This window comes from Tamandua tetradactyla, chromosome 9 (genome assembly GCF_023851605.1).
Source record: "Tamandua tetradactyla isolate mTamTet1 chromosome 9, mTamTet1.pri, whole genome shotgun sequence".
NCBI lineage: Eukaryota > Metazoa > Chordata > Mammalia > Pilosa > Myrmecophagidae > Tamandua > Tamandua tetradactyla.
This window is the reverse complement of record NC_135335.1, coordinates 107,767,785-107,790,377: the sequence shown is the minus strand read 5'-3', so window position 1 is coordinate 107,790,377 and position 22,593 is coordinate 107,767,785. Positions and strand designations below refer to the sequence as shown.

Here is a 22,593-nt window from a genome sequence, read left to right as displayed (position 1 = left end):
CATGGTCCTTTATACCAAAGCACCCTTTCATCCATACTCCTTTAAGAGTATAAATGCTTCAAAAGTCATAAAAACTTGGCATACACACTAGGATGTTAAGTTACCACTGGGGTATCAGTAATTTTGATTACATTGCAACTATCTTCCATCTTCCTTTCTGAAACCCATGCTTAATGGGCCCTCTCTCTCCCTGCTTAAGACCTGGTGAGGATTAACTTTGAACTTGGTGGCTGGGCCTTGGGAGAAGCAAATGCTAGGGATTGGGGTTTGTGGTGAGAGGAGAAAGTCCTACACCTATGTTTCCAAAGCACCTTAGGAAAGCTGGATCTTTATTGTCTATCTATGGCATGTGGAGCCATGTATCTGGAAGTAGTTCTGGGTCTGACACTGAGATAAGTATCTTCTCTCTTCAGAATGAAAACCGCTAAATTTCTTATAGCCAAGTCTCAACAGGTTTCACCCTCCAGTTGTCGAACCGCAGGTTAGAATTAGAAGGGACTTGAGTGAGCATTGGGGTCTAGTCTTCTCAAACTTTAGCATGCATCAGAATCACCTGGAGGGCTTCTTTGAATGCAGATTTCTGGGCCCCAGCTGCAGATTTTCTGATTCAGTAGGTCTTGGTTGGGGCACAATAATTTGCATTTCTAGCAAGCTCCCAGGTGATGCTAATGTTGCTTGGTCCAGGGTGAAAAAACTTGCTGTAGTCTACTGGTTTACAGGCCCCAGTAAATTGACACAGTAAAATTAACTGCGTTTAAAACTAGTCTTACCCAAGAGATTTGGTACCACATGGTCTGGTTCTGGAGTAGACATTTCCTGGACATTGTAATATACTGTCAGGGTTGAGAACTGTCAATCTAGCCCTTAATTTGGAAAAAAAAAAAGGGGTGAGGGGAACCCAAGAATTAAATGATTTACCCAGAGGAATGCTACTACTGGCTGGGACTAGGATTGCTAGTTTATGGCCTTTTCTGTTGCACCATGCTACTTTCTTCCATGTGCATAAGCAAATGAATGTTAGTTCATTGTTTGTTTGCATGTTTTCAATTCTTGCTCCCATAAGGAAACTGTTGCTGTCTCCTGTGTCCTTTCCTAAACCAAATTTCTCAGATAGTCTTGTTAATAACTATTCTTTGTGCTACTATATTTAGTACTGGGTTTAGAAGTCTAGGTAGTCACTGATATTCTGAATTTTGCTTTTGAATATATCCCCTCAAAAGCCTTCCTAGTCTCCTTTGTTTAGACAGCTATACTTTCTTTTCCATCCTGTTTCCAAATAATGTAGAATAATATCAGGCCTGAGAACTAAGAGTTCTCTGCTTTCCTACATACTTCAAAATCCACTGAATATTTTGAACTGCCCCTTGGTGGGTCAGCCGCTTCGATGAGCATTCCATGAGTCAGCACTTCCAAAGCCAATGATGATAGGAAATAGTTTGTACTTTACCAGTATTTTATGTAATACTCGATAAATTATTGCATGACTGCCTATGAACTCGATTTTCTTTAAATTATTTCAGATCTTTTTTGTTCTGCGTAAGAAAGATAGCCAAGTTACTTTCCTGCACGTCTTCCATCATACCATCATGCCGTGGACCTGGTGGTTTGGAGTCAAATTTGCTGCAGGTAGCTAAGGGTGAATTGGGATCATGTGTTGAAAATAATAACATTTCTTTATGCTGTAAACACAGATTATATCCTTAAATGTGATTTAAAAGAAACTCGAAAAATCAGAGCGCCGCTTTCATCAAACTTCTTTCATTAATTAACCTGAAGCTTAACCAGTTTCCCCCGTATGCTTCAGGGGTGCATGACTTTTGGACATAGTCTTCTACACATTCTTTTCATTGTTTTGTTTAAATTTTATTCTTTTCCCGTAGAGTTCTATTAAACGTCTTTAATTTTTAAAAGATAAATAATAAATAAACAAATAAAATGGTAAAAGCCTTATAGGACTATTGTTAGATAACTCTTGTACTTTTCCAGGAAGTTAATATGTTTACCTCTAATTCCATGCCTTCTTTGTTTTCAAATTTCAAAAACTGACATTCACCACTAACAGGCTTTTACGATCTGTCAAGTTGCACTTGTGCCAACTTCTTTAAGCATCATACCATATTAAAAATTGTTTTGATATTGAAAAATAGTTGAAATCAAACACTTGGAAAATGGACTCTTTTATTTAGTTGGTTTTGTTTTTATGCTTCTGAACATCTAGAATTGGAAAAACAGGAAGTTAAGTCATTTTACCCTATCATAAACTTTTAAATAAGTGATGTCTTCAAGGGCATTTTCTTACCTTATTAGCACAAGTTCGTTGGGAATTTATTTATGCTAGTTTCTTAAATTTAAGAAGTCTTCAAGTAGGCCTGTAGTCCATGTTAGACAATGTGCTAGTTAGCATGCTTTAACATTTCTGTGCATAACTCACTCTATTTGGCAGTCTTACTCTCCTAGACTAAAAGAAAAGAGGAACCTTTGAGGAACTCATATTTGAGTTCTAGACTCTCCAGGCATGAGGGAAAAATCTATGTGTCTGAGGGCATGAGAGGATGTGGATAAGCCAGTGGCAGGAAGAAGATGCCAGAATTCAGAGGAGCCATAGGGGCTGTGAAATGTGGGCAAAGGGCTACCCATCTCATGGCCAACAAATACTGTTTCCCAGTATGTAAAATATCTCTTGCCCCAAACTGGCATGTATCTGTTCAAGATTTTCTTTAAATAACCAAAGCTGCTTTTTTCTTATAGTGTATGTTAATATAAAAATTGACCTTACCTTATAACAAGATAGTGTTATCTGTGTCCATTTTACAAATCTAGGGTAGCTATATTATTTAATCTCCATTATTTTACTTATCCCTCTTCTCTATACTTTTGTTTCCTCTCACAGGCCATGTGCCTTTCAGTCCTTTCTTTGGTGTTATTCATTGACACCTTATTCATGTTGGTGAAAAACTTGGATAATACATAAGCATCCACCAATGGAATGGTTATGATTTCTTGTGTGCATATAATTGGGAAATACACATGATGTTGAGAGGTATTTGGCTTATCTTCTTGGGTAAGCAGCTTGCTTTCTAAATGATCAGAAATAGATGACTTTTCTACTTTTAAAGGACTCTAGAAAAGGTGTTTTCACACCCTTAATTTCTTTATTCAGGTTTCTTCCATGAAACCAGAATACTATCACAACACTGAAAATAAACAGGAATAGATAATAAAAGATTAGAAGACAGTACCCTAAAATACAAACAGAGGTGAATTGGATATATTGATACAAACACTGATTTCCCTTTCCTTTTTTTATCCTTGTCTGTATTTTCCAATTTTTCTATAATGAATACCTGTCAATTCTATAATGGACAAAATAAATTTTATTTAAAGAATATTTCTTTTCCTAACTTCTATCTTTGAGTCTATTGATAATCTAGCTTTCATTTCAAAAACAAACAGTAGTTTACAATTATGAAAATTTAAATTTGATATACCTCAAGTTTTTAAATGTTTTTATCTTTATGGACATCAAGCACTTTATAATAGGTTCCTTGCCCACACCTTAATCTACCTTCTACTTTACAAAATTTAACTAATTAAAAATAATGATTTCTTCTCAAGTCCATGATATGAGTTGGCATTTCTATTCAGTCTTATATGTGGAATTCTAGTAAATATTTCTACAGCGTACCTGTTATGTATTCAGTGCCAGGCATGACAACAAACACTTCAGGGTTATTTTCAGAGTTGTGATTTAGCCCTGGCTTCCATTCCTAAATTGAAGCTGTAGAACTTAAACTGTTCTTTTCAAAACTTGAGCTGATCACTATCTGACATTTAATTTCCTGTTGTCTTGTTATACTCCACTCTGGGATAATAGCAATCAGCTTTCCTTTTGTATATGATGAAAATATTTCTGTGGCAGCTTTTTGTATTAATTATGCATTCTTTTGTCAAGAGAAATGGAGAACTATGATAATTACCCAGGTGGTTCCTTTATTTTTTTTCTAAACCAGAGGAGTGAAGTAATCCTAATTCATTCTGAGATGTGTGCTTTCAGACCTATGATCATAAAGAAGAAAGCAAGTTTAGAAAATACATTATTAGAAAAGCCTTCCAAGAAGATATAAAAAACATTACTAATTAAAGTGTGATTGTTCTGTGAACAAACTTATTAAAATAACTATCAGAAAATAGTGATAACTAGAGAAAATAGACAAGTAAATTTTATTGAATAGCTTATTTTGATAAGTAACCCATACTCGGCACTCGCCACTCAAACTTATTAAAATAACTTATCAGAAAATAGTGATAACTAAAAAAAATAGACAAATAAATTTTATTGAATAGCTTATTTTGGTAAGTAACCCATACTCAGCACTCTCCACTGTATACCAGTGCTTTGTTAAATCCCTGTCTGTGGGATCCTCAGGGGCCTGAATATGTCTGAATGGAAATGAGCATTCTTCTACCCAATAATGGAAGAGGTGCTTGGTGAGAAAGGGTCTGATGTAGTTTCTTATCAAAAGTGAAATAGAACTCCCTGTGTGTAATTGTGAGACACAAATGGACTTGAGAGCTCTCTGGTTTATCCACTTGGTTTATCAGCTTGACGCCTGTCAGAAATAGGCAAGTATTCTATTTTTTAGTTACCCTACAAACTGTGTTTTCACACCATTATAATGTACTATTCACGTTTCTTTTGGAAAAGAAGACTAATCCTAATGTAAATAACAAATGTTGAAAAATTGTTAATAAGCTTCATTAGTGCTGTTTCTTCTGACTTGAAGAGTATAATAGTGAAGGGACTAGCTACAATATGATTTATTCTAATCAGGAGGAAAAAGTTTATGAACTATAATATGGCATGACTAAGGCTTTGGGAGAATGTGTAAACAACTAAAAAGTAATGACTTAAAGTATGTCATTTTTAAGAGAGTACTTTACAAGTGGTTTTTCTAGATGTGTCCAGAATGACTGATTGAAAATAATTATTAAAACCATGGCCCAAGGATTATGCCTGTGTGAATTCAAGGGCAGGGCCTGGCCTCTGACAGCCCTGCAGGGTAAAAAAAATAATAATATATATATATATATATATATATCTTATTAAATATAATTGGTTTCTACAATGCAACAATTTTTATGACATTTGCCCTTTAAAGGTTATATTAGAAGTAATAAATCTGTATTTTAAACTTTTTTATTTTAAACTTTCCATCATTTGTAGTGTATATGAATTCAGCCCTTTTCCTCCCATAATCAGAAAATTTTGTGAGATTTTATTTTCTTCCTGGAATTAAAGATTATTAAGAAATTAGAATATTTTGGAGAAAATTTTAAAATCAGATTAATGTTACTAAGCAGAGTGAGACTATGCATGACAAATTCGGATTCTTCTATGCCTGTTAGGAAAGAGGAATACCAAGAAAGGAAGGCACACTTGATAATAACCAAGTGTAGGCAGTAAAAAGATGGTTTAACAATTAGCAGATACTAATTATACACTCCAACATGGGTGAATCCCAGAAATGCAGTGTTGATTGCAAGAAGGCTAAGGTTGCCACAGAGAATGCATCTGGAATAATTCCATTTACATAACGTACAAAAACAGGCAAAACTAATATTTAATGGAAAGGGTACAAGGAAATCTTACATGGTATCTAAAATATTCTATGTATTGATTTTAGTAATGGCTACATGGGTGTATAAATATGAAAAAAATCATCGAACTGTATACCTAAGATTAATGTACTCTGTGGACTTTATATTTATTTACCCTAAAAATTAGATTGATTACTATTAGCTAGCAATATATCATATTTAAAAGATAGCTCAACTTCAGTTTTTAAGGTAAACTCTAATCATATGACCATCTTAAGGTTAAGATATAATAAAATGTCAATTTACTTTCTAAGATTATATCTTAAACTTTACTAAATGCATGTATTATCCAACTCCTTATAATTGGAATTGGTTATAACTGTGTTATATGGCTGTGTTAACAGTGTAATATTTCTTATATGCTTTTCTTCCTACTAAAATTGAAGAAATAATTATACTGAAATTTCTCTTCAGACAGAAATGTGTTCAATTTTAAGGACCAATTTTTAAGGACCCCATTTTATAATTATTTTATTTTCCAGGTGGTTTGGGAACGTTCCATGCCTTTCTAAATTCAGCTGTGCATGTAATCATGTACAGCTACTATGGACTGTCTGCCCTGGGACCAACGTACCAGAAGTACTTGTGGTGGAAAAAATATTTGACATCATTACAGCTTGTGAGTAATGAATTTTCTTTAAAACCAGCTATGGCACTAAACTGGAATCACTTTCTTAGTGAATTAGAATTCTAACTAAATGATAGACAACGTTTACAAAACAATAGGGACAGAAATGTTTAGCCCCTATGCGGCATGCCGTCGTTAGCCTTTCTATGTTATTTGAAATTTGTCAGGAACTTTAATGAAAGTAATTTTAAAAATGAAGCATTTCTGCTAGCCAAGAGGCTATCTTTATACCATTTTATGCCTTTATAGCAAATAAATGCATTTATGTTCAAAATAATCTCAAAGTTATATGAACCTCAGTAAGCACACACTAATTTATAAGCTAGAAATTCCTTTTTCTAGATCTAAAGGACTTCAGGAAATGTAACCTTGAAAGAATTATGAACCTTCTTGTGTGTCTCCCAGTTTGTTCTATCTTTTCTCCCACTAACACAAGGTGTTGTGAGGCCCCAAGGTGTAAAGTGATGCTAGCAACAGTCAGTGTCTTACATGGATGTGAGTATTGCCCTCGAGCAAGCAGTGTTAAAAAGAGCAGAAGCAGTCAGTTGAGACCTAAAATACCTTCTAAACATTCATCTTAAAAGTCTAAGACATAAGCCTTATTTTCGTGAAGAATAGCTGTAGGTTCAAGATGATGATTTGCTTTAAATTTTATGGCCATTTATTAAAAGAATAATTGTGCCATCCTCATATTTCCAGATTTATAGTTGGTATCATATTCTGTTAGTACACACACAAGAGATAGTATGAATTTGGGTTCAGATAGCCTGTTGAGACTTACTTTTTATTAAAATCCTACAGCTTGCTAGATGAAATTTCAGCACATTCCCAATGTAAGGGAATAGATAGGAGTGAAGGTGATTCTCTTGTGGGTCTAGAAATAACATTACCATATTGAAGATGAACAAGATTGAAAGGGGTTGTATAGACCTACATGTCCCACTGATTCACATTAGAAATATGAATAAGTTCTTGTAAGAATTACTTCAAAGATATGTTTCTTGTATAAAGAGTATTTAAGTCCGGAAAAAAAAAAAGAGTGTTTACGTTCAGGGTACAGTGGGAAAACTACTATTGCATTCCATGAGCTATGTTCAAAAGGAAACCATCAGTGCTACCACAGCAACAGCAGAGGTAAATAATGGGGTGAGGGACAAAAATTAAGAGGAGGTTTAGATTTCCTATTGGCGAGGTTGTGTTTATTGGTTTTCTTTCTCTTGGAAATAATGAAATTACCTAACATTGAGAATGTTGATGGACTGTGGACTTGGGGCCCTCTATGTGATGCCTGATGAATGCAGGTGGCTGAACGATGCACTGACTGAGAAGAAGATTGGCAAATGATGGTGTATACTTATGAACGAAGGTTGTGCTGCTACAAAAAGGAACAATGTTGTGGGACATGCAGTGATATGAATGGACATGTGAGATATTTGGTGAGACAAAATAAGCAGAAACAAAAAAACGGCAATGGTATTGTCACCTTTAGAAAATGTTTATAAGAAAACAGGGGCCTAGATTGTAAGCTTTTAGAGCAGATGCATTAAGTCTGGAGTGGTGATAATTATTTCTGGATTCTGAGAGACTGTTATATACATAACCTGATATTTAGAGATAGGAACGAAGCTGAACAGGTTGGGGTTAAAGTAATTCAGAACATAGGGGTAAGGAAGACAGTGTCTATATTTTAGAACCACACATACTCTTTGAGACTAATGGAAGAAAGGTTTATTTGATGTGGAACTGAAATTTTCTGTAGTGCATAATCTAATTCAACCTATCTGTGTAGCTCATTTGAACAATTGAAACACAGGCAGCACAGAATAAGAAAGAGGTCCTTTAATCCTGTATAGATTATTGTAATGCCTGGAAACATCCTAGAATATATTAAGCAGATAATCAAAAAGTATTGTCAAAGTCCCCTGAGGGAGGCAAGAAAGTATATGGAACTACTAAACTTTACCATCAAGGAAGCCCCTGATACTGCGCTCTCCCAGCACCTCCAAGCCTGTGGGAAGACAGTGGTCCACAGTTTGATACTGTGTCAAGTTTTATGGACAGCCAAATCAATAGGCCATGTCCTTGATCATGAGGCTTACTCTTGTGAAGCTTATGTAGGTAATGGAGAAGCTTAGACTACATATAGACATGCCTAAGAGTTATTTCTGGAGAAACTGTTGTTGCTCAGATGTGGCCTCAGTGTCTCTAAGCCTAACTCTGCAAGTGAAATCATTGCCCTCCCCCCTCCATGGGATATTACATCTAGGGGTGAAAGTCTCCCTGGTGACATGGAAGATGCCTCCCAGGGATGAATCCAGACCTGGCACCATGGGATCAACAATTACATCCTGGCCAGTTGGGAGGAAACAAGTGTAATCAATAAAGTATCAGTGGCAGAGAGAGTTCAAATAGAGTCGAGAGGTTACTCTGGAGGTTGCTCTTTATGCAAACTTCAGGTAGACCTTGCTACCTCTCATAACCTGCCAACCCCCAACCAGGACCATTCCAGCCAATCCTAAAGAACACCTAGGGCAGTGTATATGATTCCACAAGGGTTCCAGGTACTAGAGTAACTTTCCAGAAACTTACACCCTCCAGATGGGTCCCTGGTCCAGATAAGTCCTGAAACCTAGCCCAGCCTCTCCAGAACATTAGATAGATAGTTCCATTTCCCTACCCCATATTAGTGACAGACCTTTCCAATATCAAAAATTTAGAATTGCCATAGCTCAAACAACCCTAAAGAGAGGTATGGAAAGATCAAAGGTGAGACAAAATAAGCAGAAACAAAAAAACAAAAATGGTACGGTCACCTTTAGTCTCCAGTATCTTAGAGCAGCTAGAAGCAAAAACCTAAAATTGTGAATTTGTAACCCATGTCAAAGTCTGAAATATGTTCTGCAACTAATTGTGGTGCTGTGCTTGAAAATTTATAGCTTTTTTGTATATATGTTATTTTTCACATAAAAAGAAAGAAAAAAGTCAATTGTGATGATAAAAAAAAAAGTACTTAAGCCCTCTAGCCTCCTATATTCTGGAGTAGCTAGAAGGAATAATATGAGAGGATCATATGGTAGCTCAAGACAAACTCTGGGTTCTGTCCTGTAACTACTTGTTGAAGATTGCTTTGAAAACTATTGCTTTTTTATTTATTTGCTTTGTATATATGTTCTAATATACAATAAAAATAGGTATAAAAAAATTCAGCACATTCAAGAACATGTTCTCGCAGGTGAGTTTTGATATTTTATTCCATAAGAATACTATATCAAAATCAGAGTATGCCCTTGAAGAGTTATTAATTGTATCCCAAATTATCAATTATCTAATTAATTAATGATAAGGAAACGGTCAAATAAATTATTTTAATTCATGCTTAGATTACTATAAAGCCATAAAAATATTCTACTTGCTTTATTTTAAAATACTTTTATTCTCATTATAAAGTTGTAATATATGCTCGTTGCAGAGTGATTTGAAAATCTAGTGAAGAAAACAAAGAGACAAACATAATTATATCACCCAGGGATAACCATTGCTGATATATATTTTTTTCCTCTTCTAACTTTTCCTCCCATGCATATATATGTGTATATTTTACATAATTTGCATTATTTTGCATATGCAAGTATATGTTGGGCTTTTTTTTCACTTAACATGCACCTAAATGTTGTGAAAACTTTTTAATAATGTGGGAAACAGTTATATAGAAAAATGATAGCTGGTCATTATTATTTCAGATGTGCCGGTTATACCCAGATATACACATGCTTAGCCTGTCTAAGATTTAATTTATTCATATCTGCAAAATGAGGGGAATAATCATACCTATGGTACAGCATTAAAATTGATTTTAAAATATTAAAATAATTAGAGACTAAAGAGAGAATGAAAATTAAATGCATTACATAATCCTGGACTGTATCTAATAATGGAGAAGAAAATGCCCCCAAAGGCATTATTGAGTCATATGGAAAAAATTGGAATATGGACAGTAAACTTTATGGCAATGTTAAATTTCTTGTATTTGATAACTGTACTTAAGGTAGTTACATAAGTGAATATCTTTGTTCTTAGGACATATTATGGATATATTAAGTGTCCAAGGAGCCTTATATTTGTAAGCTTCTTTCAAATATTGAGAAGATAGGTGTTCTAGTTTGCTAGCTACCAGAATGCAACACACCAGAGATGGATTGGCTTTTAATAAAAGGGAATTTATTTTGTTGGTTCTTCAGAGGAAAGGCAGCTAACTTTCCACTGAGGTTCTTTCTTATGTGGAAGGCACAGGATGGTCTCTGCTGGCCTTCTCTCCAGGCTCCTGGGTTCCAACAACTTTCCCTGGGGTGACTTCTTTCTGTATCTCCAAAGGCCTGGGCTGAGCTGTAAGTGCTGAGATGAGGAATGCTGAGCTGCTTAGGCTGTGCTACCTTGAGCGCTCTCATTTAAGCACCAGCCAATTAAGTAAAATGTCACTCATTGCAGTAGACACGCCTCCTAGCCGACTGCAGATGTCATTAGCAACAGATGAGGTTCAGGTACCATTGGCTTATGTCCGCAGCAACAAAACTAGGTATGCTCACCTGGCCAAGTTGACAACTGAATCTAACTAACACAATAGGTGATGGGTAGGTAGATATAGATAGAATGATATGGCAAATGCAGTAAGATGTTTAAAGTTGGTAAATCTGGGTATCTGGATAGAGGTTATATTACATTTCTTTGTATTTTTTAATACAATATTTTTTATTAGAAAAGTTGTAGGCTTACAGAAAAGTCATGCATAAAATACAAAGTTCCTATGTACCATCTTATTATTAACTTGTTGTATTAGTGTGATACATTTGTTACAATTGACAAAACAACATTTTTAATACTGTACTGTACTCCATGGGTTATATTAGGGTTCACTGTTTTTGTTGTTCAATCCTATGCTGGCTTTTAAAATTTATTCTTAACATCTACAACTGAGAATTTCCCTTTTAACCACATTCAAATATATAATTTTGTGCTGTTAATTACATTCACAGTGTTATACTACCATCATCACTTCCTATTACCAAAATTTTTCAATCAACCCAAATAAAACTCCACAATTTAAGCTTGATTTCCTATTTCTTAGCCCAACCCTAGCCCCTGATAACCTATATTCTAGTTCCTAACTGTATGAGTTTGCTTAATTCTGAATATTTAATATCAGCGAGGTCCTATAATGTTCACCTTTTGTGTTTGGCTTATTTCATGCAACATGTCTTCAACGTTCATGCATGTTGTGGTTTATATTAGAGCTTCTTTGCTCTTACAGATGAATATATTCCATTGTATGTATATGCTACATTTTATTTATCCATTCTTCTCTTTTGGCAATTGTGAATAATGTCAGCATGAACACTGTTATGTAGATATCTGAGTCCCTGCTTTCAACTGTTTTGGATATTTTCCTAGGTGGGATTAATGGGTTATGTGGTAATTCTATACTTAACTTTCTGAGGAACACCAAACTACCTTCCATAGCAGCTATACCATTTTACACTCCCATCAACAAAGAATGAATGTTCCTGTTTCTCTACATTCTTTTCAACACTTGTTATTTTCAGGTTTTTGAATAATAGCAATTCTACTGGGTGTATCTCATTGTGGTTTTGATTTGCATTTCCCTAATGACTAGTAATGTTGAGCATCTTTTTATGTGTTTTCTGGCCACTTGTGTATGTTCTTTGAAAAGATGTCTAGTTTTGAACTGGGTTGTTTGTCTTTTGTTGTTGGGTTGAAGGTTTTCTTTATACATTTTGGTTATTAAACCCTAATTGCACATGTGGTTTCCAAATATTTTCTCCCATTATTTGATAGGTCTTTTTACTTTCATGATAGCATCCTTTAATCCACCTAAGTTTTAATTTTGATGAAGTCCCGTTTATCTGTTTTTGTTTGTTCTTTATACTTTTTATATAGAGTCTAAGAAACCATTGCCTAACACAAGATCCTGAATATGTTTCCCAGTGTTTTCTTCTAGGGGTTTTATAGTTCTGGCTCTTATATGTAGGTCTTTTGGCTCTTATATGTAGGTCTTTGATCCATTTTGAGTTGATTTTTGTATAAGGTGTGAGGTGGGGTAGGTACCCTTTCCTTCTTTTGCACATGGATATCCAATTTTCTCAACACCATTTTTTGAGGTGACTATTCTTTCCCATTTCAGTGAACTTGGAAATCTTGTGAAAAATCAGTTGGTCATGCATATGAAGGTTGATTTCTGAACTTTCAGTTTGATTCCATCATTTTATATGTTTGTCCTTGTACCAGTACCATGCTGTTTTGATTACTGTAGATTTGTAATATGTTTTTTTTTTTTTTTTTTTTTACATGGGCAGGCATCAGGAATCGAACCCGGGTCCTTGGGCATGGCAGGCAAGCACTCTTACCTGCTGAGCCACTGTGGCCCACCCTGTAATATGTTTTAAAGTTGGGAAGTATGGTCCTCCAATGTTGTTTTCCTTTTCAAGATGTTTTTGGCTATTTGGCACCCTTTACCCTTCCAAATAAACTTGATGATTGACCATTCCAATTCTTCAAAGTAGGCTTTTAGAATTTTGGTTGGGATTACATTCAATCTGTAAATCATTTTGTGTAGAATTGACATCTTAGTGATATTTAATTTTCCAAACCACGAATACAGAATGTCCTTCCATTTATTTAGGGCTTCTCTGATTCCTCTTAGCAATGTGTTTTATAGTCATTTTGTGTAGAAATCCTTTACATCCTTCACAAATTTATTCCTAAATATTTTATTCTTTTAGTTGCTATTGTAAGTGGATTTTTTTTCTTGATTTCTTCTTTTGATTGTTCATTGCATATGTATAGAAACCGTACTGATTTGGGGGTGTCAATCTTGTGCACTGCTACTTTGCTGAATCATTTATTAGAAGCTTTATTGTGGATTTTTCAGGATTTTCTGTATATAGGATCATGGCATTTGCAAATTAGGGAACATTTTACTTCTTCATTTTCAACTTGGATGCCATTAGTTTCTTTTTCTAGCCTAATTGCTCTGGCAAGAACTTCCAGTACATTGTTGAACAGCAGTGATGACAGTGGGCATTCTTGTTGTGTTCCTGATCGTAGAGGGAAAGCTTTCAGTCTTTCACCAATAAATAGGATGTTAGCTGTGGGTTTTTAATATATGCTCTTTATTGTGTTAAGGAAGTTTCCTTCTGTTTCTAGTGTTTTTATCAAGAAGGGGTGCTGGATTTTATCAGATGCCTTTTCTGCATCAAGTGAGATGACGTGGTTTTTTCACTTCATTCTGTTAGTGTGGTCTATTACATTAATTGATTTCCTTATCAATTAATGTAATAGGAACTATCTTTGCATACCTGGGATAAATTCCAGTTGATCGTGGTGTATAATTCCTTTCATGTGCTGTTGGATTTTGTTTACTAGTATTTGGTTGAGGAGTTTTGCATCTATATTCATAGCATATATTGGTCTGAAATGCTCTTTTCTTGTAGTATCTTAATCTGACTTTGGTATGAGGGTGATGTTGGCCTCATTGAATGAGTAAAGGTGTTTTCCCCCTCTTCAATTTTTGGAAGAATTTCAGCAAGATTGATTTTAATTCTTTTTGGAATGTTTGGTAGAATTCCTCTATGAAGCCATGTGGTCCTGGGATTTAGGAAAACTTTGGGAGCTTCTTGATTACTGATTCATTTCTTTGCAAGTTTTTGGTCCATTGAGATCTTCTATTTTGTCCTGAATCAGTGTAGATAGTGGAATTTGTTCATTTCATCTAAGTTATCTAATTTGGTGTACAGTTGCTCATAGTATCCTTTTATAATCCTTTATATTTTTAAAGGGTCGGTAGTATCCCCTTTAAATTTCTGTATTTAGTTCATTTGTCTTGTTCATTGTCAGTCTGTATAAATGTCAAAAGAGGCAACTTTTGGTTTCATTGATTTGATTGTTTTTTTAATTCTCTAATTAATTTCTCTCTGCTCTTTGTTTTTTTTCGTCCTTCTGCTCGCTTTGTGTTTAGTTTAATTAGAGATCTTTTCTCATTTTAAATGCAAACATTTAGAGCCATAACTATTCCTCTAACACTGCCTTTGTTGCATCCCATAAGTTTTGTTATGTTGTGTTTTCATTTTCATTTGCCTCAAGATAGTTCTCAATTTCCTTCAGATTTGTTTGACCCCTTGGCTGTTTAAGAATGTGTCGTGTGATTTCCACATATTTGTGAATATACTAATTCTCTCTCTGTTATTGATATCTAGTTTCCTTCCACTGTGATCAGAGTAGATACATTGTATGATTGCAATAATTTTGAATTTATTGAGACTTGTGACTTAACATAGAATCTATCCTGGCTAATGATCCCTGTGCCCTAGAGGAAAATGTGTTTATTCTTCTGCTGTTAGGTGAAGTTTCTGTCTTGCAGGCATAGTGGTTTAGAGTATTGTTCAAGTCTTCTATTTCCTTATTGTTCCTCTGTCTACATGTTCTATCCATTATTGAAAGTGATATATTGAATTCTCCTATTAATGTAGAGTTTTCTATTTTTCCCCTTAAATTTGTCAATATTTGCCTCATATATTTGCCATTATGTGTTTATATATTTATAATGTTATATCTTCTTGAGTTGACCTCTTTATCAATATATAATAATCTTATTTCCCTCACTACATTTTTTTTTACTTAAAGTCTATTTTACATGATATTAATATAGCTATCCCAGCTCTCTTTAGGTTTCTACATACATGGTGTATTTCTTTCTATCCTTTCACTCTTTTTTTTTTTTTAACACTTTTAACATTTTAATCGACATTCAAAAAGCATAAATTAACACATTGTATCTGTGACTTCTTGATATTCTTACTTAGGCTAAGGCTAAAATAAGCATTTAGGTTTCTTTTTTAACTGTTTCATTCACACAGTGTATAATCCATCCTGAGTGTATAATCTGTGGCTTTTGGTATAATCACATAGTTAGTTGTGTGTTCACTACTGTTAATATGAGGACATTCTTCTGAAGAAAAAAAACACATCCCTTATATCCCCTATTATTGACATTTAGCTTTGGTTTAGTGCCTTTGCTACCACGAATGTCAAAATATTACAATGTTACTGTTTTCTATAGACCCTAGTTTACATTCATTGTATTTCCCCCCATATACCACTGTATTAACATTGATTATAGTGACATACATTTGTTCCAGTTCATATAAGAGCTTTCTTATATTTACACAGTTATCCACCATCACTGCCCCCCTCTAGGTTCTGCTAAGTTATATTGTCCCAGTTTTTATCCTCTAGCTTTCCTTCCGGTAACATACACGACTCTGGCCTTCCTCTTTCAACCATACTTATATTCAGCTTTGGTCATTACACTTACAGTATTGTATGCCATCACACAGTGTTCTGCTCTCCATTTCTGAACACTTCCAAACAACCTTATTGAACATTCTGTCCTCCTTAAACATTGATTGCCCTAATTCTGTTCTCTATCTCCTGATAACCTATGCTTTCGACTTTAACTTTCAAAGTTTGCTCATGGTAGTTAGTTCACATTAGTGAGAACTTAAACTGTCTGTCCTTTTGTTTCTCACTTATTTCATTCAACATAATGTCCTCGAGGTTCATTCACATCATTGCATGCCTCACGACATCATTCCTTTCTGCAGCCACACAATATTCATCATTTGTATACACCATAGATCGCTTGCTGGATTTTATTTTTCAAGTATTTTGCTGAAGATTTTTGCATCTGTATCATTAGAGAGATTGGTCTGTAATTTTCTTTTCCTGTAGTATTTTTGGCTTCGGTATTAGGGTGATGTTGGCTTCATAGAATGATTTAGGTAGCTTTCCTTCCTCTTCAATTGTCTTGAAGAGTTTTTTTTTTAATTTTTTATTAATTAAAAAAAATTACAAGAAAGAAACATAAACATTCCCAACACATACACTCAGCAATTCACAATATCATCACATAGTTGCATATTCATCATCATGATCATTTCCCAGAACATTCACATCAATTCAGAAAAGAAATAATAAGACAACAGAAAAATAAAACAAAAACAGAAAAAAAATTATACATACCATAGCCCTTACCCCTCCCTTTCATTGATCACTAGCATTTCAAACTAAATTTATTTTAATATTTGTTCCCCCTATTATTTATTTTTATTCCATATATTCTACTCATCTGTTGACAAGGTAGATAAAAGAAGCATCAGACACAAGTTTTTCACAATCACACAGTCACATTGTGAAAGCTATATCATTATACAGTCATCATCAAGAAACGTGGCTACTGGAACACAGCTCTACATTTTCAGGCACTTCCCTCCAGCCTTTCTATTACATCTTGGTTAACAAGGTGATATCTACTTAATGCGTAAGAATAACCTGTCTTGAAGAGTTTGAGCAGAACTGATACTAATTCTTCCTAGAATGTTTGATAGAATTCACATGTGAAACCATCTGGTCCTGGACTTTTCTTTCTTGGGAGATTTTATTTTTTTGTACTTTTTTTAATTGTGTAATATAACATGTATAAAAAGCAAAGAAGAAAAAACAATAGTATTCAAAGCACTCTTCAACAAGTAGTCACGGGACAGATCCCAGAGTTTGTCATGGGCTACCATTCCTTCATCTCAGATTTTTCCTTCTAGTTGCTCCAGAAAATTGGAGACTAGAAGGACTAAATTTTTTTTTTTTATCATTGCAATGGATTTTTTTTCTTTTTTGTGAAGAATAATATTTATGTTATCTAAAAAGCAATAAATTTCAAAGCACATCACCACATTAGTTGTAGAACTGATTTCAGAGTTTGGTATGGGTTACGGTCCCACAATTTTAGGTTTTTACTTCTAGATGCTCTAAGATACTGGAGACTAAGAGAAATATCAATATAATGATTTAGCAAACATACTTGTTTGTTAAACCCTACCTTCTCTGTGTAACTCCACCAATACCTTTGATCTTTCTCCCATTCTTCAGGGGTTTTTGGGCTATGGCCATTCTAAATTTTTCATGTTGGAAAAGGCTGTCACTAATATGGGGTAGGGAGATGGGTCTAGGTGACGTTCCAGAGAGACTGGCCCCTCTGCATTTTAGGACTTATCTTATCCAGGGACCCATCTGGAGGTTGCAGTTTTCTGGAAAGTTACCCTAGTGCATGGAACCTTTGTAGAGACTTACATAATGCCCTAGGTGTTCTTTAGGATTGGCTGGAATGGTTTTGTTTAGGGTTTGGCAAGTTATCATAGGTAGTAATGTCTAACTGAAGCTTGCATAATAGCGACCTTCAGAGTAGCCTCTTGACTCTATTTGAACTCTCTCAGCCACTTATACCTTATTTGTTACACTTTCTTTTCCTCCTTTTGATCAGGGTGGCGTTGTTGATCTCTCGGTGTCAGAGCTGGACTCTTTCTGGGAGTCATGTCCCTTGCCACCAGAGAGACTTTCACCCTGGATGCCATATCCCACATAGGGAGGGGAGGGCAATGATTTCACTTGTAGAATTGCGCTTAGAGAGAGTGAGCACATCTGAACAGCGAAAGAGGTCCTCCAGAAGTAACCTCCAGAAGTAACTCTTAGGCATACCTATAGGTAGACAAAGCTTCTCTGCTACATACGTAAGCTTCACAAGAGCAAGCCTCAAGATCAGGGGCTTGGCCTATTGATTTGTATGTCCCTCGTGCTTGACACAGTATCAGGGCAGTCTCTGGCGGTAAAGTTTAATAGTTCCATAATTTTTCTCCCATCCCTCAAGGGACCTTGCCAATACTTTTTGATGATCTGCGTAATATATTCTAGGATGTATCCAGGCATTACATTAAGCTATATGGGATTAAAGGCCCTTATTCTTATTCTGGGCTCCCTGTGTTTGGATTGTTTAAATAATCTATCCAGACAGATTGAGTTAGATTATGTGCTACAGAAAATGTAGGTTCCGAACAAAATGAACCTCTTTTCCTTTGCTCTCAAAGAGTAGGTGAGGTTTCAGGGTACAGACAGTGTCTTCCTTACCCGAGTCTGAATTACTTGAATCCCAACGTGACTGACTGTTCCTATCTCTAAATACCCGGTTATACATATATAAAGCGCCCTCTCAAAGTCCAGAAATGATAATTATCTCTGGATTAAATGTGACTGCTATAAAAGCTTACAACTAGGCCCCTGTTTTCTTTCTTTCTTTTTTTTAAACTTTTTTATTGTATATGTAACATATATACAAAACAAAGAAATAAAAAAGCAATAGTTTTCAAAGCACTCTTCAACAAGTAGTTACAGGACAGATCCCAGAGTCTATCATGGGCTGCCATACAATCCTCTTACATTTTTCCTTTTAGTTGCTCCAGAATATAGGAGGCTAGAAGGCTTAAATTTTTATTTATCCTCACCATCAACTTTCTTTCTTTCTTTTTTTTTTTTTGTGAAAACATATTTTTTGTAGCAGCACAATATTTGATCATATGTATATACCATGGTTCACAAATCTACTTCTCAGTCAGTGCATCCTTCAGCCACCTGCATTCATTAGGCATGATGTAGAGGGCTCAAAGTCCACAGTCTATAAACATTCTCAACTTTAGATAATTTCTTTGTTCTTTCTTGGGAGATTTTTTTATGACTGATGTAATTTCTTGTGATTGGTTTGTCAGGTTGTTTATTTCTTCTCCAGTCAGTGTGTAGGCTGTTCAAGTAATTCTAGGAAATTGTCCGTTACATCTTAGTTTCTCTGGTTTGTTGGTATTAAGTTGCACATAGTATTCTCTCATTATCTCTTTTATTTCTGTGGGGTCAGTAGTTATGTCCCCCCGATCTGATTTATTTGCATCCTCTCTCTTATTTTCTTTGTCAGTCTAGCTAAGGGTCCATCGATTTTATTGCTTTTCTCAACTTCTGGTTTTGTTGATTCTCTCTGTCATTTTTATGTTCTCTATTTCATTTATCTCTGCTCTAATCTTTTGTACTTCTTTCCTTCTGTTTGCTTTGGCATTGGCTTGCTGTCCTTTTTCTAGTTCCTCCAGTTATACAGTTAAGTCCTCAATTTTTGCTCACTCTTCTTTTTTAATACAGGTGTGTAGGGCAATACATTTCCCTCTCAGCAATGCCTTTGCTGCATCCTATAAGTTTTGATATATTGTTTTCTCATTTTCACTTGCTAGAGATATTTGTTGACTTCTCTTGTAATTTCTTCCTTGACAGGGTATGGGGTGGAGGAGTGGAGGTTGCTTTTGAAACTGTTGCTGTTTTCCCAGCCCCTGGGGTCTGTATTCTCTGAGTAACAGCTACCACCTGTGCTGGGCTTTGCCTGTCTTTTCTTGGGGAGCACAACTCTTCAGTCCCCTGTTCCCTGCAGGCTGGCAAAGTTATGAGACTCCACAGCCCCACTTCCATCCCTGACAGTGTTTTCGAAAGAGACTGGGCTCTGCTTTCGCGGATTGAAACTAGTGGTGATATTCCAGCCCCTGAGATCCAAATTCTCTGAATGACAGCCTCCACTTTCACTGGACCTGCCCCCAGTATCTTGGGTTTGGGAACTATTTCTACCACCTGATGAGTTACTTTGTCTCTCAGTCAAGTCTACTTCCAACCCTTCCTGGGCCAGGGCTAAAAATGGAGTCTGCTGGCCACTTAAAAAACAAAAAAAGAAAAAGTAGCTGTTCTCTAGCTGGTCCTCAGTACCCTGGGTTTGCCAGTCAAGAGACAGAGTTGGTACCCAATTCTATGTGCCCCTTTTTTGGGGGCACAGCCCGTTTCCAACATGGTGAGCTCAGCCTAATCCAGAAGCCTCTGTTTTCTTCATCCAAACTACTTCTTACCTGATGGGAACTAGGCTGAAACAGAACTCCCAGTTTCTTTCTTGATTGTGTGGTAAATTTATCTGTGCTTGAAGCTGGTATTCAGCAGTCTGAATTCATTAATCAAATCTGCAGTTCGTGCCTGGTTGAGTTCCCCTTCCTTACTAGTAGGAGAAAGGGCTTCTGTTTCCCACCAGGCAATGCTTCGGAGTCAGCCTGCTGTGCCAATTGGGAAGGGCACCAACCTCTACAGCGTGGAAAGACTTAGGGCATCTTTGCTACGATTCATCAGTCTCTCTCCACATGTTCCTGGCTGGTGTATGATGTCCATCTGGTCTCTGAAGTCCCCCAAACAGTTTCAGGACAGTTCCTGGTTATTTGTTAGCTGTCTTGGAGGATGGTTATTTACTAGCTGCCCTTCAACTCCGTATGCTGTCATCTTCCTTCTCCCATTCTTTCACGTTTAACTTACTTGTATCCTTGAATTTAAGGTGAGTTTCTTGTAAACAGCATATAGTTGAACTATGCTTCGCAAAATTCATTCTAGCAATCTCTGCCTTTGACTGGAGAGTTTATTCCATTTACATTTAAAGTAACCAGTGATAATGCAATACTTTCTTCTGCTATTTTGCTGTATTCTTTTTGTAAATTTTATACCTTCTTTGTCCCTTAATTCCTCTGTTAATGCCTACTTTCATATTTATTATTTTTTTTGTATAGTACCATTTTGAGCCCGTTCTCATTTCTTTCTGTACAGTGTATCTTTTTTCATACATTTTCTTTATAGTTATGATGGGACTTAAATTTAATATCCTTAATATAAAAAAATCATGTTTGATTTAATACTTCAGTAGCATCACATACACTCTTTTTATACCCTTCTGTCCCCCACCTTTTTGTTGTATTGTTACAAATATATCTTTATGCATTGCATGTCCCAAACCGTAGACTTATCATTACTTTTTATGCAGTTGCATTTTAGCACCTTTTAGAAGTAAAAATTGGAGTTATAAACCAAAAAATACAATGTAATATTATTTTTGTCATTTGCAATTACCTATATATTTGCCTTTACTGAAGGTCTTTATTTCTTTGTGCTGTTCCAACCTACTGTCTGCTATCCTTTTCTTTCATTCTGAAGAACTCCATTTAGCCTTACTTCTCAGGTAAGTCTAGTGGTGATGAACTCCTTCAGCTTTTGTTTATTTGGAAATGTCTTAATCTGTCCCTCACTTTTGCATGGGCAGGCACCAGGAATTGAACCTGGGTCTCCAGCATGGCAGGCGAGAATTCTGCCACTGAGCCACCGTTGCCTGCCCTTGTCCCTCAATTATTATTATTTTTTTTGAATCAGCATGAAGTTTTAATGGAAAAAAGTTTTTGACAATGCATTATGAATGCTTAAAAAATCTGGGCACTTACAGTCAGACCACCTTGTTTGTGGGCATCTCTCTGAAAATGACCCCAAGTCCTTCCTACTGATGGGCAAATAGTATTTTGCTATAGAAAAGTAGTGGGTTGGTAGGAGGGAGTACAGGTTAGTTTTTTTTTTTTTTAACCATTTGAGGAATCATACTGATTCACTTTTTTTTTTTTTTTCTTGGGTAGGTACCTGGAATTGTACCTGGGTCTCCCGGCATGGCAGGTGAAAACTCTGCCTGCTGAGCCACTTTGGCCCACCCTTGTCCCTCATTTTTCAAAGAAAGTCTTGCCAGATGTAAAACTCTTGGTTGTCAATTGTTTTCTTTCAGCACTTAAAATATTTTGTACTACTGCCTTCTTGCAGTAGTGGTTTGCATCTGTGGTTTCTGATGGCAAATTAGCATTTATTCTTATTGGGACTTCTTTATACATAACTTGTTGCTTTTCTCTTGCAGCTTTCAGAACTCTCCTTGTCCTTTCATTGGACAGTTTGATTCTATGTGCGTGGGTATGGTTCTCTGAGTTTATACTATTTGGGGTTCATTGTGTGTCTTGAATATACATATTCATGTCTTTCTTTAAATCTGGGCAATTTTCTGCCATTATTTCTCTGAATATTCCTTCTACCCCTTTATCTTTTTCTCCTTTTTCTGGGACTGACATAATTTGTATATTGGTATGTTTAATGTCATCACGCTGGTCTCATAGGCTTTGTTCACTTTTTAATATTCTATTTTCTTTCTTCTCCTCAGCCTGTATCATTTCAGTTGTTTTGTCTTTGAGATCACTGATTCTTTCTTCTGCCTCTGAATCTTTCAATCTGCTATTGAAATCCTATGGGGAATTTTTCATTTCCCTTATTGTGGTCTGCAACTCCATTAATTCTGTTTGGTTTCTTTTTAACATTTCTTTCTCTAAAATGATATTCTTGTAGAGTTCATTCACTGTCTTCCTCGTGTCCTTTAGTTCTTTCTCTGCATTATCCTTTATCTAGTTTAGCATATTGAGGATAATTTTTTTAAAGTCTGTGTCTGGTATGTACACTATCTAGCTTTGTTCATTGATGTTTTTTTCTTTATT

General features: G+C 35.6%; 1 protein-coding gene across 1 annotated transcript in view; it reads left to right on the top strand.

Moving 5' to 3' along the window:
* ELOVL7 (ELOVL fatty acid elongase 7) overlaps nucleotides 1–22,593 on the top strand; it is a 102,586-nt gene that overhangs the window by 74,782 nt on the left and 5,211 nt on the right. Inside the window, exons 6-7 of the mRNA XM_077117240.1 lie at nucleotides 1,521–1,626; nucleotides 6,141–6,277. Of these exons, the coding sequence (XP_076973355.1) occupies nucleotides 1,521–1,626; nucleotides 6,141–6,277 (243 nt within the window). The remainder of the gene's footprint in view (nucleotides 1–1,520; nucleotides 1,627–6,140; nucleotides 6,278–22,593) is intronic.